Source organism: Podospora pseudocomata, chromosome 4 (assembly GCF_035222375.1).
Source record: "Podospora pseudocomata strain CBS 415.72m chromosome 4, whole genome shotgun sequence".
NCBI lineage: Eukaryota > Fungi > Ascomycota > Sordariomycetes > Sordariales > Podosporaceae > Podospora > Podospora pseudocomata.
The window spans coordinates 1,974,767-1,998,423 of record NC_085888.1 but is presented as its reverse complement, the minus strand read 5'-3'; the positions used below and the strand labels follow the sequence as shown (position 1 = coordinate 1,998,423).

The 23,657-nt window shown below is 54.7% G+C and overlaps 8 protein-coding genes across 8 annotated transcripts; 1 reads left to right on the top strand and 7 right to left on the bottom strand.

Moving 5' to 3' along the window:
• Nucleotides 1-7: 7 nt before the first annotated feature.
• On the bottom strand, nt 8-820 carry QC762_408800 (uncharacterized protein; the record flags this gene model as incomplete). Its single annotated transcript, XM_062890336.1, has 1 exon — nt 8-820. The coding sequence occupies one exon, from the start codon at nt 818-820 to the stop codon at nt 8-10; it is 813 nt and encodes a 270-aa protein (XP_062743591.1).
• A 1,378-nt stretch (nt 821-2,198) lies between these two features.
• On the bottom strand, nt 2,199-3,122 carry tfa2 (transcription factor TFIIE beta subunit, TFIIEB, Tfa2; the record flags this gene model as incomplete). The annotated part of the gene is made up of 1 exon (XM_062890337.1): nt 2,199-3,122. The coding sequence occupies one exon, from the start codon at nt 3,120-3,122 to the stop codon at nt 2,199-2,201; it is 924 nt and encodes a 307-aa protein (XP_062743590.1).
• Nucleotides 3,123-3,542: 420 nt separating this feature from the next.
• On the bottom strand, nt 3,543-4,821 carry QC762_408820 (uncharacterized protein; the record flags this gene model as incomplete). The annotated part of the gene is made up of 3 exons (XM_062890338.1): nt 3,543-4,375; nt 4,449-4,575; nt 4,706-4,821. The coding sequence occupies 3 exons, from the start codon at nt 4,819-4,821 to the stop codon at nt 4,208-4,210; spliced, it is 411 nt and encodes a 136-aa protein (XP_062743589.1). The 3' UTR covers nt 3,543-4,207.
• A 992-nt stretch (nt 4,822-5,813) lies between these two features.
• On the bottom strand, nt 5,814-7,291 carry CAP1 (F-actin-capping protein subunit alpha; the record flags this gene model as incomplete). Its single annotated transcript, XM_062890339.1, has 5 exons — nt 5,814-6,165; nt 6,225-6,362; nt 6,422-6,680; nt 6,781-6,838; nt 6,911-7,291. The coding sequence occupies 5 exons, from the start codon at nt 7,289-7,291 to the stop codon at nt 5,814-5,816; spliced, it is 1,188 nt and encodes a 395-aa protein (XP_062743588.1).
• On the top strand, nt 6,962-12,533 carry QC762_408850 (uncharacterized protein). Its single transcript, XM_062890341.1, has 2 exons — nt 6,962-12,057; nt 12,125-12,533. Exons 1-2 carry the CDS (start codon nt 9,653-9,655, stop codon nt 12,246-12,248), a joined length of 2,529 nt encoding a protein of 842 aa, XP_062743586.1. The 5' UTR covers nt 6,962-9,652; the 3' UTR covers nt 12,249-12,533.
• QC762_408840 (uncharacterized protein) lies at nt 7,420-9,239 on the bottom strand (the record flags this gene model as incomplete). Its single annotated transcript, XM_062890340.1, has 2 exons — nt 7,509-9,239; nt 7,420-7,457 (listed from the first exon to the last, which is right to left on the bottom strand). The coding sequence occupies exons 1-2, from the start codon at nt 8,743-8,745 to the stop codon at nt 7,420-7,422; spliced, it is 1,275 nt and encodes a 424-aa protein (XP_062743587.1). The 5' UTR covers nt 8,746-9,239.
• A 643-nt stretch (nt 12,534-13,176) lies between the features above and the next one.
• QC762_408860 (uncharacterized protein) lies at nt 13,177-16,694 on the bottom strand (the record flags this gene model as incomplete). The annotated part of the gene is made up of 6 exons (XM_062890342.1): nt 16,352-16,694; nt 15,254-15,986; nt 14,678-14,963; nt 14,323-14,653; nt 13,367-14,264; nt 13,177-13,324 (listed from the first exon to the last, which is right to left on the bottom strand). Exons 3-6 carry the CDS (start codon nt 14,927-14,929, stop codon nt 13,177-13,179), a joined length of 1,629 nt encoding a protein of 542 aa, XP_062743585.1. The 5' UTR covers nt 14,930-14,963; nt 15,254-15,986; nt 16,352-16,694.
• A 3,976-nt stretch (nt 16,695-20,670) lies between these two features.
• On the bottom strand, nt 20,671-23,472 carry QC762_408870 (uncharacterized protein). The gene is made up of 2 exons (XM_062890343.1): nt 23,049-23,472; nt 20,671-22,830 (listed from the first exon to the last, which is right to left on the bottom strand). Exons 1-2 carry the CDS (start codon nt 23,206-23,208, stop codon nt 20,867-20,869), a joined length of 2,124 nt encoding a protein of 707 aa, XP_062743584.1. The 5' UTR covers nt 23,209-23,472; the 3' UTR covers nt 20,671-20,866.
• Nucleotides 23,473-23,657: the final 185 nt, after the last annotated feature.

The following is a 23,657-nucleotide window of genomic DNA, read 5'->3' as shown; positions in this document are numbered from 1 at the left end:
TCACCCCCTATGTGTCATTTTCGACAGCAACAACCCTACAATTTCCCCCGTGCTCCTCCCTCCTCCCAAGCTGCTCCCCCTTTTGTTCACCACCACCCTGCAGCTGTGATGTGGGCTGTCGCATGATCTTGTCAAACAAAGACAGCCACACGACCGGGTCTTGCATCCCCCCCACTACGTACTTTTCGTTGACGACATAGCTTGGTACCGCCCTGACGCCTATTTCTTGCTTGGCTTTTTCGCATTCTTTGTCGACCTCCTCCCCTAGAGCCCCCGAGTCCAACCATTCCAACCCTTTGTCTACCGTCCCGAACAATCCTGCCTCCACCCCTAGTTCGGCCAGGGTTTGTCTGGAGGAGATGTCGCGGCCGCGTTGGAAGCTGGCTTGGTAGAGGCGCGACATGAAGCGTCGGAGGTTTTGCTGGGAGGGGGATGCTTGAAAGCGGGATTGTGCCAATAGGATCAGCCGGTGCGAGTCCCTGCTGTTGCCGGTCATCCCCTCCCAGTTGAACTTGATGTTGTAGGTGCTGGCCAGATTGTCGAGGTGGGTGAGGATGGAGGTTGTGCGGGTGTGGGAGGAGTAGATGTATGTGAGTGCGGCGCCGAGTTTGCGGGAGGAGGGGCGGGAGTTGGGGTAGAGGATGTAGGGGTGGTAGGTTAGGGAGAAGGTCACCGGGGTCGGGGGGGAGAAGGAGGAGACGGCGGTGGTGAGGGAGAGGAAGCCGAGGTGGGAGAAGGGGCAGACTGTGTCGGTGTAGATGTCGATTTTGAAGTGGAAGGGTTGGGGGGTCGTCGTGATTGTGGTTGGGGAGGGGGGCATGGTGGTTGGGGCTCAAAATTGGAGACGGTGTTAGTAGAATAGAGTGAGTGAGTGGGTTGTCTATTTCGGGTTGTCTCTTGAGGCTGGGCCTCTGGTAGATACGTTGGGCTCGCTCTGATGGAGTGAGCTACTTCGTCGTTGCGTTGACCGGCAAGGCAACAACCAGCCACTTTCTTTCCGTCTTTCTTGTCTGTTTGTTACTAGTGACCCCGTATCCCGTGCTGTAGCTGGTCATGTCGAGACGAGAACAGCGGGCAAGTAGCCCTACTGTCTGGTTGGTGTTGAAGACGAAAGACGATGAAAACTCAAATCAATCAAATCAAGAAAGAATGAAAAGAAAACAAGAACAAACACCCCCGAGACCTCCCACGTGCCCACCACCTCCCATCCACCACCTTAATCAAATACCAGGAGACGCACACCACTTGCATCAAGGGGGTCCGGGTCCATAGCCCCCTTCCACTTCCAGCCCTACGCTACCTACCTTCACCCACTGCCCGACCTCGGCAACCACGCGTTACCTCACTCTCGCCCCATACTTTCTCTCTGTCCAAAGCCGTAAGGGTTTTCTCGTAACTGCTATACGCAGCAGAAACAAAGACAGAAAAAACCTGCCACTACCCATTCAATCCGTCTCCACTTTCTAGGTCGGCAAGGCGGGCTCCCAACACCATGATTACTGATCACGACAAATACACAATTCGAGTCGAGAGGTGTTACATAAACACCTCCCACAATGACGGCGAGTGATTAACCCTTGTTCTTAAAACTTGTCTTGAATACAAGACATAACTTGTGTTACCCGCTCTCCCCAAGCAAGACAGCTAGCTTTGATTCGTCATGGGAGTCCCACCATTGAAAGCTGGACTTACGAGCACTAATACCACCAAAGAAACCATGATTTTGGCATAAAGTCTCATTTGGTTGTTATCGCTATCCTGCCCTCTGCCAAATCCGCCCTTGATAATAGCAACGGCTCCCGCAACCTCCAAAACAGCATCTCTCCTGATAAAAAAAACAAAAACACTGTAGACTTTTTTTTTGTCTGTCGTAACATATATATCAAGAGCCCCCCAAACGCCAAACGCTTGATGCAATGTTCCATCCCCCATCCTCCTCCCTTCTCATATCAATTTTTCGTCCCCATTGTCGTTCATCTCCCCGTCTTATCGTCCTGACCCCCATCTAGTATGTGCCCCATTCTGAAAGTCATAACCCCCTCCTGAAAAAAATCTAATCATGCCTCCCAAAAACCAAGCCCCAAATCCACAAAACGCCATCCCAATGCTTGATATACCTCCTTTCCCCAGTCCACCTCTTCCCCCAACCCCCCCAACCCCCCAAGCACACATCTTCCCAGCCTACCCAGAACCCCCATCTACCTCTTCATGTGACTATAATCCTTCAACAAATGCTCCATATGCGTATTCGTGCTCTTGGTCCCCTTCCTCGCCGCCCTCTTCTTCTTCTTCTCCACCTTCGGCATCTTCTCCGCCTTCAACCTCGGATCCTCACTCGCCGGCTTCTGCCCCGCCTGTATCAGCTTCTGCGCAATGACATCCAGCGCCGGCAGCTCAACCCTGCTCCACGCCCTCACCAGATCCGGCTCCACCTCGTGAAACAAACTCGGATCGTCCAGCCAAACCATCCTCGCCGCCCCGTCCTTCTTGGCTCTAATCACCAGCACCTTATGCTCCCTCTCGAGCTCCGTAATCGCCGGCTCGCAATCCGGCCAGCCGTCCTTCAAGTCCTTGACGCTGACCCCAGACGCATCTGTTTTCTTTTGCAGGTACGCAATCAACTGCGTCTTGTTCCTCACGTTGGGGATGGTGGGCCGGTGGATATACGTCCCCGTCTTCCACGTCTGCTCGCTCAGATTCGGGTCCGGGATCCATTGAATCTGCGGATGGCGACGCATCTGTTCCACAAAAAACTCCTGCTCTGAATCTGACCGGCCCGTGGCGCTGAGGTACGAGAGGACATCGTGGTAGGTCTGCGGCTCGTCCTTGCCCCTAAGCCAGGTGACGGCGTAGGCCATTTGGGAGATGACGCTGTCGCCTGTTCCCGTGACGGCGGGTTGCGAGTACACAATGTTCGTGCCGGGGAGCTCGCGGTCGCGGCGGGAGGGGGTGCCCACCGCCGCCGAGGTGGTTGATCCGACAGAGGGCGATGGCGAGGGGGGTGCGAGGTTGCGCTTGACGGCCGAGGACATGGCCGAGGTGCCAGTGGTGCCCGTGAGCTTGGAGGCTGCCGCGGCCATGGAGGCGCGGAAGGCGTCGGCTTCGCGGTCGAGGCGCGACATGGTGATTGATCTGCTGTTGTGCAATTATCTCGGGGAGGGGGTTCGGTTTGGTGGGTTGATTTGTGAGAGTGGCGATGGGGTTTGTTGTCGAGGTTTTGCAAAGGTTAAGTTTGTCGCAGGAAGAAGAGGTTGAAAAAGAATGACGGAGGTTGCGGCGCTGCAAAGAGGCGACCGGGGTTGTAAAGCGGAAACTTTTGGTGCGGCCGCGCTGAAAGTGAATTGAGGCTGAGAGCCAGGCAGGCGGGCGCTTTGTGGTTGCCAGCTGGAGGGAGACAGCCGACCACCAGAACGAAGCAGGCCACAATTTATTTTCCTGGTTATCTATTATATTCACTCCAAGTACAACGATGCTCTTGTTGCTTCAAGCAGCTCTCCTAGATTGCAAGATGTATCCAAAAACAAAAAACAAAAAAACAAAAGGCCAAGATGTGTCAAACTTCAGAGTGGAATTCCACCGTCGCTTATCGAACCCAGCTTCGATATACGGGTTTCAACCAACAACGCCTCAACACATCAGACGAAACAAAACATTCAAAATTATAAGTCTATTAAACTATGTGCCCAATTCCAGCCAGCATTGCAATGCCTCCAGACCACCAAAGAGATAGCTTGCTTGCCTGCCTGTTGCCCCCCTCTCGCTTGCAATATAGAAAAGATAATAACACATCACACACCCCGGTATATCATTCATCGTCCACGAAACCCGCCAACGCATTCACATTTCGTTTTGTGTCCTGTGTACGTGTTGAATCGAATCCCGGTCTGGGAAAAAAGCAGAGTGTTATTGCAAAGATATGCAATGCCACGCTCCTCCCCCCCCTCACCACCACCACCATCACCCTTTCAGGATGTGGATCGCATCTCGACCTCTTGTGTGTTGGGCAGCGGCTGGAAAGCGGTGTGGACCCTCATCCCACCCGCTCCCAAATGGCACAAAGGAAGGATCCCAGACCCTGACCCTGAAACTCCTTGCCTGTACCTCCCCATTCTTTTCCCGTCTCATGTCTTGTCATGTCAAACCCAGCAAAAAAAAAAAAAAAGAACGCCCCCAGTGTTGAACCATTTTTTTCCGTGGCCGTAGTTGCTTAAGCCTGCTGGTTCTGTTGTTGCTGGAGGTACTGGTAGGCACCGAAAGCAACGAGACCGCCGAGAAGGACGACGGCGTAGAGACCGACGCCGAGACCGGCGCTGGAGTTGTTGGCGGCAGGAGAGACGGCACCGGGGAGGGGAGTCTTGGGCTTGGGGTCGCCGGGCTGTAGAAAAATCGCGTCAGCAATCCAGTTCGGGTTATCACGCCGATACAAGAGCACAGGGGTCTAAACTCACGTTGCGCTTCAGGGTGCCGACAAGAAGGGGCTCAAGAGCCTCGCGGGCCTCGTCACTGTGACCAACATCCTCGAAAGCCTCGGTGGAATCCTGACCGGCAACATCGAGAAGGACCTCCTCGCCACCACTATATATCATCCATTGTCAGCCATTCTGTGCTTGTTTGCGGAACCTGCATCTGTCCATGCGGGGAGAAGAGGGGGAGGGCGGAGTCCGATCTCGATAAGACGCGATCTACTCTTTGGGTCAAAACTTACGGGTGCTCATCAACGAACTTGGTGATGTCGTAGATCTTGTCGTGGATCACAACATAGAGGTCCTTCTTGGTGTTGTGCTCAGCAACATCCTGGTAAGTGAGCTCCTGGAGGGCCATTTTGACTGATCGTGCGTGGGTTGGGTTGATTTGTCGGTGGTGGATGTGTTCTATCAAAAAGTACCAAAAAAAAGAACAGCTTTCGGTCAGCAAAAGATACACCGATAAGCGCCACACTTTGGGGTAATCGGTCGCGCAACACAGGGAAAGTGCAATTGACCCCGGGGCAGTTGCAAACTTACAAAAGAGAGGCTCAAGTACGTAAAGCAACAGAGGCTGGCAGTAGTCCGGAGACGGTGTTTGTGTGGTAGAAAAGGGGGGGGTTGAAGAAGAAGAAGAAGAAGGGAAAGAAAAAGTCCCAAAGTCTCGGCTCCGGCTATGGAGAAATCTCCCACGTTTCTCAACAAGACCGGACACGACAGACGGCACTGTGCCACTGGGCCTTGCTTCAACAACAGGCAGCTCCCCAGAAACCCTGGACGGGGGACCATCAACAGATTTGCGCTTGACAGCCCCCCAGATACCTCAGCAGCCAATCGGAAGAGGTCAAAATTATGCAACGCCTCCTCTGATTCGCCGGACCCCGGGCTCGTTCGATTCGGAACAACGATATCCACGAAACCCCGAGTAAGGAAAATTGGGGCCGAAAACTGGGCTCTTCGCTGCAAACTTGGCCAGTCTCCCAGGTTGTTGAAAACCGCAACTGATCAATCGGTCATATAATAAATATGCACGAGCTGCTGCGGCATCTGGATGCGAGCATGCCTGGCGGTCACCGTTATCCGAAAATCTGCGAGTGAAACGGCCTTGAGTCGGGGCTTATCGGGCATCATGTCGGGGCAGAGTGGGCGGGAGCTCCCATCAACAACCCCACCCCCCTCTCACCTACCGGCCTTCTCATTCGGGAGGGGACATGCACCTTGATAACCGTCTGATCTTGACCCCTCTTTCCCTCATTCATGTGAATATCGACATGTGTTCTCTTTCAAAGAGACATACATTATTGCTCTAGACACTTGTAGGCACCACGCTCGCTCATATCAACAACACCCCTATCTCCTCACAGAACCCCCCCCAATATCCTGCCCCAACCTATAACTGGCCACCTTGTCCCACTCAATCTTCTGCCTCGTCACCGGCAACTGCCTCCTCAGCGCCTTAAACGCCCCCTCACTCAGCTGCGTAAAACTCCTGTTCAGATCCTCCTGGTACTTCTTTTCCGCCGTGGAAATCTCCCTCGCGATCCCATCCGCAGCCCGGCCGGCAGACACAGAAGCATTCACCTTCTTGTCCGTCAGCAGCCTCACGTTTCCATCCTCATAATAGTGCACATCAACCTTGATGGATCCCTCCAAGGAGTTTGACGAGGGATCATAAATGTAAAACGAGCGCCAGCGGCCGTTCCTATTCCTTCTGTTAGCATGCCGTGCCGTAAGGGAATTGGGGGGCTGAGAGGGCCATACCAAAAGTTATGAGGACTGTACTTATTAGCCACAATCACCACCGCGACCTTGGTGTCGTTCTCGATCGGGTAAGCCCCGTACGCAGCGTTGGGGTAGTGCTCCTTGACGTAGGTGCCCACAGTGTTGAGGGTTGATTTCCTAATCATCACCACACATCAGCACCCATCCCCTCCCCTCTCCAACCCAGGAGTACTCACACTAAGGAGGCTTGCTCCCCCTCCAGAACATGACTCTGCACATTCGCCGCCTTGCCCGTCGAGTGATCAAACTCAAACGAGCTCTGGCTCTCCGAATCAAAGTACCTCCCCTCCCCCAGCGCGCTAAACTCGCTGATGATCACCTGGCTGCTTCCACCCGGGAGCTTCGCGGTGATGAACTGCTCTTCGTTGTACTTTTGGAACGCAGGAGAGAGGGTCTTGATGAGGTTGGGGTCTGGACCGGTGATAGCTTTGATGTCTACTCGCACAGTTAGTCGAGTCGTTCTGGATCAATATGGGTGTAAATCAAGGGCAGAAGAAGGTGTCGCTCGTTTCGGTAGAATCGGGAGTTCGGGGACCGGTTGTAGCAAGAGAGGAGTGCAGAAGAAAAGACATGCCTTCGATAACATTTGCGAGCTACATGTATCCAACACAATCGTTAGCAACGGAATACAGCTGACGTGACGGGTTGGGCATCGAGGTACTCACCTCTCCTGGCGGAGCTCCCTCCACAAAGGAGGAGATGATGGCCGTGTTGGAGGACATGGCTGTGTCTGTGAATCGCCAATCGAAGCTTGGCCAAAGACGAAGCTCTTGCAGGCGAGAATCGTCGTCAAATGCTTTATTGCAGGCGAAATGATGGAAAGCAAGCAAGTCGTCGTCAGTCGGCGGGCCCCTGGGCAAGCAAGCTGGCACTGCTGGCTGGCAGTTTGATGAAACCCCAAAGATGCGGGGCACGCTGTGGAAAATGCGCCGGCCGCCAAGACCAGGGATGTTGCCTGCCGCCAGACAAGTGGCAGGCTCCATTTGAGATGACCCTCCATGCTTTTGATATCGAGACTTTATTTCATGGTTTTCCTTCGTCGTCATATGTCACTAACCAAAGGCCTCTAGATCTACCTACCACAGATATATATACACATCACGGCCTTTCAATGGCTACACGCCCAACGCCACGCTTGCTCCCTATGCTTCACCCTCTAGGCTCAATATCCACCTCAGAATCCCAGCACCTTCTTGATATTGTCATATATCCCTAGGTAACAATGTCAGCTTCCCTCTTTCAACTTCGTCAGAGTCAACTTACTAGCAACATCCGGAGCATTAAACTGCTCGTACGACAACGGCGTATGAATACTCCACCCAGCCACCCTCGCAACCGGCGCCTCCAACCTCACAAACGTCTCGGCATCCTCCTGAATCACCGCCGCCACCTCGGCTCCCACACCCGCATTCACCATCGCCTCGTGCACCACCACGCACCGTCCCGTCTTCCTCACGCTCTTGAGCACCGTCTCCTTATCCCAAGGGTAGATCGTCCTCAAATCAATCAACTCCACCCCCACCCCAAGATCCCTCTCCGCCTGCTCCAACGCAGCCATGCACTTGTACAACGGCTGCCCATAACTCACAACCGTCACATCATCCCCCTTCTTCAACACCTCCGCCTTCGACAGCGGCAGCTCATAACTCCCCACAGGCACCTGCTCCACCGCCGCCCGGTACAAAATCTTTGGCTCCATAAAAACAACTGGATCATTGCTCCGTATCGCCGCAAGCAACAACCCCTTTGCCTGCAACGGCGACCGCGGCATAACCACCCTCAACCCAGGAATATGCGTAAACAAACTTTCCGGACTCTGGGAATGATACAACGCCCCATGTCCCACACCTCCGCAAGGCATTCGTACCGTCAACCCCCCCGCGCTCCTCCCGCACGCCCCGTCGCGATACCGGTACTTGGCCGCCTCGTTGACAAGCTGGTCAAAAGCAGGGTAGACGTAATCGGCAAACTGAATCTCGGCCACGGGCCTCATCCCCTCGGCCGCGGCCCCGATGGCGAAACCCATGATTCCTTGTTCTGTCAAGGGGGTGTTGAACACGCGGTCTGCGCCGTACGTCTCGGCGAGCTTGCCGGTGCAGCGGAAGACACCCCCAAAGGCGACATCCTCGCCAAAGATGATGACTGATTCGTCTTCTGCGAGGGCGGTGGCGAGGGCGTCGTTGACGGCTTGGAAGAGGTTCATGCGCTTGGTGGTGCCATTGCGGGTTTCGGGGGGGAGCTCGGGGTTGGTGAGGGCTGTGGTGGTGGTGTGGCAGAGGAGGGGGGTGGTGGAGTAATCGGTGGGAAGGTTGAGTTTGGCGTTTGGGGGGTGGGTTGAGTAGGTTCTTTTTGGTGTGTTCAGAGGAGAAGAGGTCAAGAGAGCGGCCAGTTGTTGTTGTTGTCCGCGGGTGGTGAATAGCGCGCGATGATGATGATAAAGAAGATGATGAGGGCGGCGTGTAAGTGCCCGCGATAGCGATAAGGCGGATGGGCCCCTCATGGTTGGTTAGGTGAGTTTATCAACAAAAAAGACACACAAGCAGATGGAGAGAACTATGTTGGGAATAAGCTCAGTCGCATTGTGAGAGAACAGATGCAAATCAACAGAGCCATCTGTGTAAAACAGGAGGTCATCAGGAGGAGGAGGTGGAAGGGATGACGGGCGTGTCGGCTTGCGGCGGCTTTGGCTGCCACCGCCCAGCCCACCAGTCCTGTCCTTTTCGCGGGGTCCCCGCCTTTTGGGGGGAGCTGCCGCACGGACGTCACACGCTGCAGGGCACTTTAGGTACCGGCCGGTAGGCACTGGAGGGTGTTCGACAGCATGCTAGCCCGTTTTCCCGAGGGACCACGCTCAGGTGCTGGAGCATCATCATTTGGACCGATTATCAAAAAAGCTCCGGTTGGAGGCAATTGACGCGCTGAAGCTGGATTCCCATCGGGGTGGAAGACCCCCCAATTCGATCGAAGCTCACACGCGATCCAATCTCTCAGAAGTAAACCAATGACGTAGCATTGGCGCCCAGGCGGAGCCTCACTCAACCAATCCCTTTTGTGTAGACAAGCAAGGATAAGGTTACCCAGCCAACTATCAAGCCATCTTTACAACAATTAGCGTTTAGGAAGCTGGGCTGGGCCGGGCTGGGCTGCGCCTTGGATGTGGGCTGGTGAGGAGCGCACACAAGCGTCGCATCCAGTCGCAGTGGGATCCTAATGCCAGGTTTTTTGGATGCTGGGCTCCTGGGCATGAAACTGATTTCACATTTGAGCGCGCGAAAAAAAAGAAAAAGAAAAAATAATGTGTTTACTTTTTGTCTCGTTTGTATTCCAACATCGCCAATTGAATCTGTACACACACCGCCGGAATGCCATTTTCTTGACCGCCTAACCACCAGCACCACCACAGCAAAATGCCCCGCGATCCCTCCACCGACCGCGAAGCCCGCGGGGAACGTCGCAGGAGCACCCACCACGGACACCAGCGCAACCGCTCCTCCGCCAAACACGACCGAGATGGAGATCGAGATCGCGAAACTGACGCCGAAAGGGAGGAACGTCGTCGCAAGCGCAGGAGTCAAAGTAGACGACCCACCAGCACGCCACGTGGGGCAGGAGGAGGGAATGAATCCGATGCGCCATCTTCCTCCCAGGGACTATCAGCAGCGGCATTGGCGCAGTTGAATAAAGCCAATGCGAAAGACAAGGCAAAGTCGCGATCGCGACCTACTTCGCGGCAGCCGGAACAGAGGAGGAGGTCATCACGCGCCCCGGCACCAGAACCGGAAATTAGAGACGCGAGAGATTTGGCGTTGGAGTGGGAGAGGTCGAGAGGGAAAGGAAGATTTGCGCCGCCGGAAGACAGCGAGGATGCTGAGCGAGAGGCAAGGAGGGCTGCCAGGCGAGCAGCGAGGACGAGGGAAAGGAGCAGAGCTGCTGGTTATGAGAGTGTTGGGCAGGGAGGCTATGAGAGCGGTGAGCCGCCTGAACGGGAAAGGAGGAGGGGGCGGAAGGGGTACGAAAAGGTCGATGGGGGAGGAGGGGGGCTGGCTCCCAAGGTGATCACCGTAGCGGGACCCTCCGGCGAACGATACGAGCGGGACCGCACCACCAAAGGCGGAAGGCGAGTCGTCAGCGGGGCTCAGCTGGAAGAGGGTATCGAAAATGTCCAGAGCCGCAGACCGCACCGCTCTGGCCTCCGCGGCGGCGGGTTTATGGGGATGAACTTTGGTGTCAGCAGTGAAGACAGCATGCTCCGCGCGAAACCCCAGGAAACAGAATCTGAGCTTTGGAGAGGGAAGCCCCGGCCGTGGTACAAGCAGAAGAAGAAGCTCTGGTGGCTGATTGGAGTTTGCACCGTCCTTTTGATCATCATCATCATCGTTGCCGCGGTGGTGGTCCCCAACTCGGGCAAAGACGAAAACAAACGTGACGACGGCAGCGGAGGAGGAGGAGGCGGTGGGAAGAGTAACCTGGGGTCTATATCCCCCGACAGCATCCCCAAAGACGCCCCCTCCTACCTCAACCCCTTCGTCTGGGCCTCCACCGACGACTTCAACCTAACCTACACAGCCGAAACCGTCGGCGACCTCCCCCTCATGGGGCTGTTCACCTCTTGGGACGACTCCGCCCGCGCAAATGACAAGGTCCCCCCGCTAAACAAACCCTGGGGCGACTACACCAAACGCCCCGCCCGAGGCGTCAACGTAGGCGGCTGGCTGTCACTCGAACCGTTCATCACCCCCAGCCTTTTTGACTATGACTCCCGCTTCGGCATCGTAGACGAGTACACCCTCTGCTCCTACCTCGCCTCCCGCTGCGCTTCCGTGCTGGAAGCCCACTACGCCAGTTTCGTGACAGAGTCCACCTTCCGCGACATCGCCGCCGCAGGGCTCGACCACGTCCGCATCCCGTTTTCCTACTGGGCAGTCCAGACTTACGAAGGCGACCCCTACCTCTTCCGGACCAGCTGGCGGTATCTCCTCCGCGCAATCGAATACTGCCGCAAGTACGGCCTGCGCGTGAACCTCGACCCGCACGGGCTACCAGGGTCGCAGAACGGGTGGAATCACTCCGGTCGGTTGGGGGCAATCAACTGGCTAAACGGAACAGAAGGCGACCTCAACGCGAGGCGATCCCTCGAATTCCACGACCGGCTCAGTCGATTTTTCTCCCAGCCTCGCTACCGTAATGTAATCTCCCACTACGGCCTCGCCAACGAGCCAAAAATGACAGAGCTCAGCGTTCCCGCCGTGCTAGAGTGGACAGCCCAAGCCAGTTCCACGATCCGAAAAAACGGCATCCCCGAGGACGTCATTCTCGTCTTTGGGGACGGGTTCAGAGGGCTGGGGAACTGGCAGGGCGAACTTCAGTCCCTCCCCAACGCGGCACTGGATGTGCATCAATATGTCATTTTTAACGAAGAACAGATCGCGTACAACCACTCCCAGAAGATACGGTTTGCGTGCGAGGGGTGGGCACGGCAGACGAGGGAGAGCATGGATAGATCGACGGGGTTTGGACCTACGCTCGTGGCCGAGTGGAGCCAGGCGGATACTGACTGCGCGAAGCATTTGACAAACGTCGGTTGGGGGAACCGCTGGACTGGCACACTCGGGCCGGGGGGGACGAGGCCGAAGGACGTGAGGCCGAGGTGTCCTGCGCTGGACAGGACGTGTAGCTGTGAGGAGGCGAATGCGGGTCCGGAGAGGTGGAGTGATGGGTACAAAAGGTTTTTGAGAATGTTTGCGGAGGCGCAGATGGATTCGTTCGAAAAGGGGTGGGGGTGGTTTTATTGGGTTTGGGATACGGAGGACGCGTAAGTTTTTTTTTTTCTCCCTCTCGGACGAAAAGGGGGTGGTGATGCTGACTGACAGTAAAAACAGAGCGCAATGGAGCTACAAAAAGGGCATGGCGGCCGGTGTCTTGCCCCAAAAGGCCTACGAGAGGGAGTTCAACTGCGATTTGAGCAAGATTCCTAGCTTTTCCGACTTGCCAGAGACGTATTAGATCATGTATGCCGAGCATAAAAGGGGGGGAAGATTGTAGATTTGACGAGATGTATACATACACATGTATATGGGACACGGGAGTTTTGGTGTTTCGGGTTTGGCTGATTAGTACCTAAAGGGGAGAGACAGAGGCTTGGATATCATTGCCGGTCGAGCACGAGGCAGTATGTTTTGGACACATAAAAGAGCCCGATAATACGGCACAGGAAATCACATATAAATACACATCACAGCACATCATCAAACACCTCTATTCAGCTCCAAAACAAAACCCCACAATTTTATTCGCATGCTACCGCGTTCGTTGCACACTATAAATAAACCCACACACACACACACACACACACACACACACACACACAGACCCCGTTTCTTTCTCACCCCATTTTGACTTTTCCCCCTTTCCGTTGGAGAAAACTACATGACTGAGCGCCATAAACTGACAGAAATATAAAAGACAAACCAACCCATTTCGTGATACCAGTCTAATAGCGAGAGAGAAAAAAGAAAGAAGAAAAACCGACGGAGAAAGAGAGAAACTTTGTGTTGCATTCGTGATCGACCTTGTGTTTGTTGCTGGCCTGCCTAATGGGTCCCCGAGAGAGAGAAAAGAAAAAGTGCCAACCACCCCAAAGCAAGCCGAAAAGAAGAGCAGTTGAATAAAGCCCGCCCGCTATGATTAAAGTAGTTCACGCCGGTCCTGACCGTCTTTATTATAAAAACACACAGAGATATAATAAGCCTCCCAGCCCTCCCGTGACGCATGCACACCCGTATAAGAAGATTCTGCCAATCCAGTCCAGATATACGTCGGCAAGTTATTAGGTACGGCTCGTGAGCCAGTAGAGTTGAGATAGGGTGGGCCGAGCGGTCTGGTAGTCATCCACAAGGCCCTAAGTCCTGAGCTGTCGCTTCAGAACAGGCTGTTACTGATAGTCCCAGTGAGCCGGGTCAAGTCCCGCACCGGTGTCCCCATCAGTTTCCACCTTGACAGGATGCCCATAATAAGCATCGAGCTCCGAGAGCGAGGCGGAGGGGGTAAAAGCAGTCTCGGGGGAGGCGGTCTCGGACGAGCTGGTATCCGGTCGAGTGGGATTGTGGTGGGCGTCGACCTACTGACCCGTCCACATCTCACTTGGCCGCTGACCTGGCTCCGTGCTCCCGGGCCGACGACCCTGTGTCGCAGCGCTGGCATAGTATATCTGACCCATCTGAGCCGTGTTCTGATACGATGGTTCGGGGTCCGGATAGACCGACGCACCCTGGCCGTGGCTCTCGGTAGGGGACCCAACAGGACCGGGGGAAGCCCAGCCGACACTGCCAATGTGAGGGCTGCCACTCGCGCTACCGGGGCCTTGCTGAAACTGATCGAGACTGGGCTCCAAAGGCGGGGGGGGAGCATACCCGCCGCTTGGGTGCGAGGTGGGACGCATCCCGTTATTGTAACCAGAGGAGGCAGTAGAAACGGGACTTCCTCCGTGGACATCACCACGAATGTGCGGTGGGAGCGAGGTGTTGGTCAGATACTGCTGCATGTTGTTAATGTTGGCGAGATCTTCGTTGGGAGACATGGACATGGGACGCTGAGCGGGAGAGGGTGTCGTGATGGGCGACTCCTGGTTGGACGCCTGTTCGCTATCCCCGCGCTTGTTCCTAATAGCAGCGGCGGCCAAGGCGGTGTTGGAGCCTTGAGCCAGAGCCTCGTTGCGAGCCCGCTGCGAGTCTTCCACTGTTCCGGTGTGGTGGTTCTGATGCCTGGTCAAGGTTGTACGGCGCGTAAAGGTCTTTTGGCAGTCAACATAAGGGCACTTGTATGGCCGCTTCCCCGAGTGAATTCGACGATGACGCGCGAGAGAGCTGCTGTCACTGAAGGGCTTTCCGCAACGCTCGCACTGGTGGGGTTTCTCGCCGGTATGCACACGTTGGTGGACGGTCAGGGCAGATCGCTGGATGAACTGTTTCCCACATCCCGGGTAATCGCAAACGTGGGGACGGATTCCGCTGTGAATGCGCTCTGTTCAAACATCGTCAGTAAGCAAGCCTCGTCTCAACTCACATGGGTTGTTACTCACCATGGCGCGCAAGATCGCTCCGCCTGGCAAAGCCCTTCCCACACGTCTGGCAGGGGTACGCCTTTGGGGGCGGTTGCTGAGGAGCGGGAGTAGGTTCGGTCTTGAACCCGGGGTGCATGACAGGAATCATGGACTGTGGCATGGGCTGCTGCATGGTTTGTTGCATGGGAATGCCCATGGGCGCAGGGGCCATGTTCGCGGGCGGCAATGGCGCGCCCCCCATCGCGGTTGGGGAGGGATATGTGTATCCCGAATTCTCGGAACCATGCGGCGAGTTTGGTCTGTTCATGGGAACCTGCTGTGGAATGGTCTGACCTTGTTGGTGTTGCTGCTGCTGCTGAACTTGTTGTTGAACCTGCTGCTGAACCTGTTGAAGCGGTTGCTGGGCCTGTTGAAGCTGTTGAGCCTGCTGGACCTGTTGGGCTTGCTGCTGGACTTGCTGTTGGACTTGTTGGACCTGTTGAACTTGCTGCTGAAGCTGCTGCTGGACTTGCTGGTCGACAGGCATGGCTCCGGCTTGTTGGAGAGCTTGGGCGGCGGCGGCACCTTTATTGTTCAGCACACTGCCAATTCCCATCGCACCAGAGGCTGATGGAGATTGTGACATGTTTGCCCTGTGGGTTCAAGGGTCAAGAGTCTAGCTTTAACGGTCAGCAAAACTCGCGACGAACTAGAGGCGGTGAGGCGACTCGAAACAGGTGACCAGGCTGCCTATCAAAGAAGACGAGGTCGCGACAAACGCGCGATTTCCGATAGGCAAGCCACGACATGGGTAGGTTCTTATTTACTCTGCGACCACAGAGGTTACGTTGAATCAAACGATGGGCACAAAGGTTCGGGTGTAGGCGGCAGGCCATGAGATGGAACGGCGAGGACAAGGATTTTTGGAGGAAAACCCGTGCGGGGTCGGTTCGTGCAGAGTTTTTCTTACCTCAGTTGAATCCCTCAGGATGAGCCTGACAGAGGCTGACACGTCAAAAAAGACGAATCTTGATGCCTTTATTCGCAATATATGGCGGCACCGACAGCTGGTGATGGCCGCTTGATGTCGCTTGCGAGGGTGGTGAAGGCACGGTTCAGGTGCACGGTTCAAGTGTGGGCTTTTGTTGCTGAGCAGAGGAACTGCAAACGCGCCTTGGCCACAACGCGGTAGTGACTTAAACTTTGGGGTCGGTTGGGATTACGTCGCTCGACTGCTGCTCGACTGCTCGACTTGCGCCACTGTCTGGTAACTGCACCACGACGATGGGATGGGATGTGGCGCGGGCAGGAGGATTCGGATTCCGGTCTGCTCTTGTTTTTTGTTGTGTGAAGGGTAAAAAAAAAAAAAAAAAAAAACAAGGTCTACAGCCGGCCGCGACGGAAATTTCTGTTGTGGAAAGAGCTGCGGTGCGGACTGCGGTCTGGCTGGAAAGAAATTCCACGTCTATCGCTCCTTGCTCCAGTGGGTCCCGATCTGAATCACCCAGCTAAGGTACGGAGCAAGGTATTGGCACCTTGATGTCAAAATCTCGCCTGAATTTGCGATGACCAGTCACAATTCACCCCCTCGCTATGCCAAAGAGCTGCCGGATGCCTGTCCGCAGCCTTCAAAGAAATCGTCAATGGCGCGGTAGGGACAAAAAAGTAAGTCGTCGGAGGGAGGGAGTCGTCGTCAAATGGACCTGCAGTATGCCAACCGACTGTCAGCTTCTTCAAATCACAACGCAACAAGAAGTGTAACGCAAAGCCAAATGATCCAACAGATGAGGTGTTTTGTACAACGGGGGGAGCTCGAGGTGGGATCGCCATCTTGAACATGTCGAGTTCAAGAGAAGAAAAAGTGGGAGAAAAGCCGGGCGCGACCAGAGACCAATGCTCCCATCTCTCCAGCACCAGCACCAGCACCAGCAGAAGCACAAGCGCCGGCGAGAGGAGGAAACAATGGCGGTGGGTTGAGGCGTCGTGTGGTTTGGTGGCAGCACGTCCCCTCCACCTCAGCACCGGTGTTTATGAGATCCGTGTGTTGGGCGGTTGCTTGGTTACGTACCGTGAGGTGGCTTGACAGGTGTGGGATCGCAGAGAATCTTGTTTGAAGACGTATCTGATGTGACGAGATGAGATGTGGGAGATGTTCCTTTTGTGAAGGGAGAGAAAATAGAACAGAAGGAGGAAAGATAGATCAGATCAACAAGATCCCGTGACAGAGGTTCTGACGGCGGGAGAGAGAGAGAGGGTGAGGGTTCAGGATCAAAAAATAATGGCAAAAAGAAAATAACGTGGCTCGGCACGCAGGTGAGGATCCTTGCGTGGATTGGGGACTTCCAGGCTGGAGAAGTGTGCAGGGGCGAGTTGAAACGAACGGTGAACAGCACAAGGGTGGGCTCCTGGTGGGTTCGCTGTGGGCTGCTGCCAGGCCCGCGTAGCAATCGCCTTATTTTGTCCCGGTCGTACAGGGTACTTCGGCTGTCCCAGCCTGTGCCACCAGAACATCATGTACCACGCTAGCCCTCGAAGCTTCAACGCAAAATGATCACCTGCACTGGCCCCTTTCAGTCATGATTCCCGTCATTCTATTCGATGCCTTTGAGATTGACGATTAAACCTGTCTCGATGGAAAACAGATACCCCAATACAGCCCACAGTTGGAAATGAGATGGATGTCCCTCATTTAGACTGACAAAAACACCCTACCCAACAGCCAACCCAGAGGCAAAACGGCGGCGCCGTGACGATTCAGGGACGGGAAAAGCTGCTCGCTCTCCAAAGGGTACCATCTGCCCACCGCTTCCACCCCCTCACAACTCCCTCAGCTGGCCGCCTTCGAGCCAAACCCGTCGGCTCCCCGCAACCTGGCCGTGTCAGCTAGAATGCTATGGTGTTGTAATTTGTGCCATGGTGGGCGCTCAGACTCGTCAATGATGATGCTCTCCTACCCCCGCATCCCACCTCGCTCAGCCTTGAGAGCCCTGGCCTCTGACGTTGGCCCTGGTACCAGATATACTAAGGCGATCAGTGCGAAACCACAGCAAAAGCGGCAAAGAAGAAGAAGCTTCCTCAGAACCTTCGATCGCCCCACGTTGGTGGGCAACACAAGAAAAGGCTTCGTGCAACCTCGATATTCTGGTTCCTTTGTCCCCTGAAATCAGCCGGCGCCGACTTGCCATTTATTATCTTGTCACTTTTATCTACCGGTACCGTAGAGCGGGCCATTCAGTAAAGGGCTTTGATCATTACACCGCACACACACGGAGAGGGCCCACGAGCAACGATACGGCAGGATCCGAGCAGGGGCTTCCTCCGAAGTGTTGGGAGCTGCAGTCAAGCACGCTTTTTGTTGATCGAGCACCCAACCGGAAGGATCAGAGGGCATGACGAGCCGAGCAACGGTCCCCCAGGACAACGATCTGCATCCAGAAATTCGGGACGGCCACCTCATCGCGATCACCAACAGGAGGAGGGGGAAAAGCTCGATGGGGACTTCCTTAGATGACTTGCAACTCGGACCATCCACCTCACCACTGGCCGCACAGGCCACCCTGCCTGCACCCAGCGATCAATTCAATCAATTAAATAGCCAATCAGACTACACAAATTACTCGGGCGCGCACACACTAACAATCAATCAATCAATCAATTGGGACTTACCCGCACCACAAGCTATTGAAACGCATGCAAGTGCAATTGGCTTTCCCAGCAGTAAAAAATGTTTAGATTCATACCACTTTTTACATACTTATGTGGTGAAGTCGTGCCTTTATTTTTGAAACTATGGCTGTGTGGTGAACTTCATGCTCGAACTCCAAAAATCTGGGCTGCGGTGCCTGTCAAACGCCCTGTTGGGCCTAGTGCTCAAAATCAAACTTGGCCTGATTGGGTGTGTGGTCAGGTGACTTGCCTTATATCATATGTGGGGAGGGTGGTCATAGTTGCAAGTCACTTAGGAAAGTCCCTCGATAGGGGGGCTCGCTCACAAACATCGAAGCGGTGCCGGAAGCAACGGCGAGATTGGTTATGGTCTTTTGAAATTGGAGATTTCCAAGAATAACGCCGCCAGGGACACACTGTGCTCGTGGAGTTGCCGATGGTCAATGCATGGGCAGCCAGCCCATTTCGGAGCCCCTGCTTTGGGGTGGGACGCTGTGGGACCCCCCCCCCCCCTTCGCGGTTGTGAGCAGGGGAGTGGCACCTGAAGCTGACGCTATCCTGCTTGGGGAAAGATTCTGGAATCCTTCTAGAATGCTTTTGGCCTTCCAAGCCGCCAGCTCAGCGCTTGGCGGGCCGGGGGTGGAGGTCTGGGAAATGCAACCACCTCCAAACCTCCTGCACCACACCGCACCACCCCCTCGCCAAGCCAATGCATTCGCTGCTCAGAGGGCAAGGATTTGCACAGCTGAACGGCCCTCTTTGGCTTCTATTGGCTGTTGGTCAGTCCCTTTAACGAGCAGAGCCGAAGGGGCTCTCTTTGCGTGTGTGTGGCATGCAAAGATGGCAGACGGCTTGCTTCACAGTCTGGAATCTGAATCGCTCATGGCGGATGCTACTCCGGAAGAAGGTCCTATGACTCCACCTTTGACGTATATCTGCTGACTGCTCACTGACAAATGGTAGGAAAGTGGTGTGAAGCTGGTCCAAGAAGAAGACGAGAAGAAAACTGAGCATCCCAAGGGCGGTGGTGGAAATTCATGTGGCACGTTCACGACGGGCGCTTGGACACTTCATCAAAAGCTTCCACCATCGTTCTCTGAAGCTTCTCCCGCAAGCCCTGTGGATCCTGGACCCTGACGGCGACCGGGGGCGTGATGAAGTGTGCCAGGGCCATGACAGGCTGACGCCCAGTCCACATCGCTTCGCTTCGCAGACGTCGGTCCAGGGGGCTTTTGTTGCTCAACAACACGAAGCATTTGCTACAGAAAACGTTGACCAACCTTTTCTCTCATCAAGGCAGGCAGAAAGGCGTCGTGCAGCTTCTTCGAGTTTCATATCCACCGACAATGGGCGGTCGAATGCTGGCATTGGTCAATGAATTTCGGTCGCCTGCATGCAATTGCTTGATGGCTGCCGCCGCCCGGTTCCTTTGGGGCTGCTCCGCCGCTTACCCTATGTCAGGGGGTGATGTTGCGAAGCCTGGTTTCCTCCCGGTGTTGATTCCCAGGCAAAAGGAGAGGTTGGGCAACGGGGAGTTTCTTTCTGCAGCAGGATACATTGTTGCTCTGAAACGCCAGGCACAAATGTTTGCCCGAGTCGTTGGACCTCTCTTCCCAACGTCTTTCTCTCACGGGCACGAATCTCCCCCGTAAATCCCACGGAAATATCCGCCATATCCATTCAGCAGCGAAGCCACTCCGAAGCTGTATTGATGACGTCCGTTTTCATACCGAACAAGATGTCCGGTGGATGCCTAGCAGCTGTCAATATGGAGAATGGTTTGATTTCCTTCTCGGTTCCATCAGCCGAACCAAGATGGAGTTGAGATCTGGGAATAAACTGGAGCTACCTCCCTTGGCCAAGATAAGCGGCCTCATCCTCGCTCTGTCGGTATGGCCGGAGAGGAAGAGGTTGATGACGAAGTGCATTCTAAAAGATGGCGAGAAGCTAACTTTGTACTGTAAGTTGCATATTCTCCAGGTGACTCACCAACAAGATGCTCACATATGTTTGGTGTTCTTCGAGGTATGTCGATCTGAGGTCACTCGCACACAAGTCTCATTAACGGTTTCCTCGGGATGATTACATCGCCTCCTGGTCATTCCACCCCTTGTTCGGTCAATCAATCCCGTGGACCCCCCCCCCCCCCCCCACTCCCCCTTTCCTTCATCGGCCGGAGCTTCTCCCCGGGTTTTGACAGCCGGCCCCTGGCTGGCGGGTGGGGCCGGTAGTTTGATAAGGGAAACATGCAACGTTTGTTTGAGATGATGGTTCGTGATGGATAGATGAGACCTGGTGTTGGGAAAGGGTTGTTATGCTTGGGAGTGGTGAAACGCGTGAAAGCTTAGCACCCACTCGCTGACTTGGAGCATGGAGCAGGAGTTTGGAAAAGGTTGGGAGCATCCGAGATTGGTGAGGGCTTGCGTGGGTAGTAGCTTCTCTAGAGGTCTGAGGAACTGGTTCTAATAGAATACACTGACGGCGCAACTTAGGAGTTTCGATGACAACTTGGTAGCACACTTGCTGTTCGCTAGCGTCCAGCACCAAAATACTTTTGGGTTCAACCCAGATTGAGAGTTATGCATCTCTGAACTCACATCTCAGCATGCCCTCGGTTGGTCTTGAGGGTTTCATGTAGACTTGTGTGAACTTAAGAATGAAGTGCTTATATCGGTAGGTGTTGAGTATGTTTCTGATCTACCTGATGGAGGAGGTTATTTATTATCCTTGTGGAGGATTTCTTTACTTGGGTAAAAACATATATACCCTTGGCCTATGGCCTACCTTCAAAGGCCCCTTTCGCATATGTTTAAAGCCTGTCAATCATACCTAGGCCCCTTTCTATCATCTTCAAACGCATAAGTTACGCAGCAAAAGGCGTCAAATCATCAACATATCATCTCCCAAACTCCCTTCCTCAAAGCCTAATCCCCCTCAACTCCTCCACCACCCCCTCGGTAAACGCCTCCTGCAGCACCAAACCCCCATCAACACCCAACAGCCCATCCGCCACACCAAACCCCCTCTCCCCATGAGCCCACAAGCACCTCTCCACCACCCTCGCGTACCTCTCCCCTACCAAACCCCCCAACTCCGCCAGAGGGTTAATCTCAAACGGCGCCCCCTCTTTCCTGACACCCAAAAGCCAATCCCTCACGTTTTTGCTCTCCTCCAAACTAACATTGGGATACCCCTTTTCTTCCTCGCCCTCGACCACCTTGGCTTTCCTCCCCTTCCCAAACCCCATAAGAACATGGAGTTTCTCCCAGTGAGCCACCTCCAACAACACCAACCCCAGAGAATAAAGATCATATGTCTTTTTCGAATTCCTCTCCGTAGGCCGCTGCCGCTGTATCCCCGGCCACCGATACAAATCCCACACAATATCCGTATCCCTCGCCGTCGTAGCCGTCCCATCGGGACGAGAAAACTCAAATCCCGAGAGGATGGGCGAGGTAGGGTCGTACGCCACCCGCCCGTCATCAAGGCAGAAAAGCACATTTTCCGAGAATATTCCCTTGTGCAACCAGTTGACCGCATGAATGTTGAGGACGGTAGAACAAAGTTTTTCTGCCAGGACCACCCGCTGTGACAGAGACGGGCGGTAGGTCCTGTTGCCGAGGAGGGAATAAAGTGATACAATCCGGGTGTCGTAGTCAGAGCCCTCGGGGAATTTGAATATCCAGGCGTACCGCTCCGTGTCGTTGTAAGCCCTGTCGTCAAAGTACCCGACGCAGGTGGGTAGCGAGCCGGGCTTGGGGAGGTGAAGCATCTCGGCCAGGGCGACGGTGCGAAGGGCGGATTGCTTGTCTTGGAGGGAATTGGGTTTGAAGGCCCCGATTGATTTCCACTCTATCCACACTGGAATGTCGCCGTGGGGGGTGGTGAGGATGCCGCGGGGCCGGGGGAGGTATTCGGGGTGGGCGGTTTCGTCTTCGTTCCAGCCGAAGGAGGTGTCCAGGGTGGCGGGGGTGTACTCGGGAACCGTGATTGTGATGAGGTCGGAGAGGGAGGAGAGCTTGAGGGGTTGGTTGTCGTCGTGGAGCTGGGAGAGAATGGCGTCTGAAGTGCGGGAGAGCTTTTTAAGTTGGACAAGGTCTTGCAGGGTTTTGTCGTTGTTTTGGGCGGCAGCGGTGGCATGGTTGCGGGAGGAGGTGGCAACAATGCCGGAGACGGCGTCAAGCATGTCGCGGAGGTCTTGGATGTCGTTGCGGGTAAGGATCATCTCCCGGTAAGTCTTTGCGGTGATGTCGTCGATGCGCTTGTCACGGTGGTCTCTTATGAGCTCGTGGAGACGCTCGGTCAGGAAGTGGAGGTCTTCGAGGAGCTTTTTGAACTCCTCGCCGTCCATGACGAGCCATCGCACTCGGCCGGGGTGGGTGAGCATGTCTTTGGTGTGGTAACCCGCCTTGGAGAGGAAGCCCCTGATATGGTTGGTTCCCTTGAGGTGCCTGCGCTCCTTCTTCTCTTTTTCGTAGGACACCGCCAAAGCCGAGACATCCTTCACAATGTCGGCATCTGCGGCCGAGGTTGTATCCGTTTCGCCGATAGACGCTCGCTTCTCCTCGTCTCGCTCCAAGCCCCTGATTTCTTTTGCTATTTGCTTGCCATCCTCGTCATAGACGTATGGGTTGAGCTCATTGCCGTACCGGGCATTGTAGTCGCGGAACTCAGAGAGCAGCCACTGTATACGGGCGAGTATAGCTGCAAGCTCGATACCTTCGGCTCCCAGTACGGTACCCAGAGTCGAGCCTTCGGGCACATCGATGAGGCCGGCCGCCTTACCCCAGGCCAGGACGCGGTTGTATTCGATGACCAACTGCAGCCTATATTTCTCGCAGTCTCTTGGCATCTCAACCATGGCCGTGAGGAACCGGAATACTAGGCCTTTGTTAGTTTTGCTGATGCGTGTGGTTTGGAGAAAACAAGGCCTGGTCGTCATGCCAATAGGTCTATACGCTATCCAACCACGTGTTTCAATGATCCAAAGCCACTTGAGCTTCATAGTTTTAGGCCTATTTGCATGACGAACAGGCCCCTATAATATTCCAAAGAGGTGTGTTTGTTAGTCAACTAAAGAGTCATGAACGTGTACACACCTCTGATGGTGCTGTCGAAGACGTCCCAGGTGAGGGAGATGATCCCCCCTGCGGCTTCCATGGTTGCAGTTGACGATGCCTTCCAAGCAAGGTAGGCCTTTGGAAAGTAAAAAAGCCTCCAGCAAAAGTAAAAAGGCTTTGAAAGATCAAAGGAAGGCATGCGTCTTGAAGGGCTGAAGTGACAGGCCTACTCCACTGGCTCAGGCAGCAGCGCTGATTTGCTGGTGCTAACAACTGCTGTTGTGGTCGTTCACTCGGTCGTCGAAATGCGCCCAATCAGTTTCCTGCATCTTGATCCCCAAGAACTTCAAACTGTCAATCTGCCTGAACGAGGCACTGCTCAGAGTCAGTCTGTATACAGCAGCGTTACACTGCATACTCGCATTTTGGAGCACAGCTTTATCGACATTACAAGAGCACATCTAGGCTCTTCTCGTTCCTGCAGGTCTCCCCAGTCAACACTTCACCTGACTTTACCTACTTCGTGAGTCACCTACACGCCTTTTTAGCAAGCCGCCAGTTTCCGATATCATCGCCAGTATCACTACTGCACAACACACCCACGTGAGGCTCTCTTCTCGCGGCGAATGACATCTCTGCACATCTGAG

What these genes read in the sequence shown, in the direction of transcription:
- QC762_408850 (XM_062890341.1), top strand. Translation starts at nt 9,653, where the DNA reads ATGCCCCGCGATCCCTCCACCGACCGCGAAGCCCGCGGGGAACGTCGC. An exon ending in GTTTGGGATACGGAGGACGC is followed by an intron (nt 12,058 to 12,124) that starts GTAAGTTTTTTT and finishes CAGTAAAAACAG; the next exon opens with AGCGCAATGGAGCTACAAAA.
- QC762_408870 (XM_062890343.1), bottom strand. Translation starts at nt 23,208, where the DNA reads ATGCCTTCCTTTGATCTTTCAAAGCCTTTTTACTTTTGCTGGAGGCTT. An exon ending in CTTCGACAGCACCATCAGAG is followed by an intron (nt 22,831 to 23,048) that starts GTGTGTACACGT and finishes ACAAAGGCCTAG; the next exon opens with TATTCCGGTTCCTCACGGCC.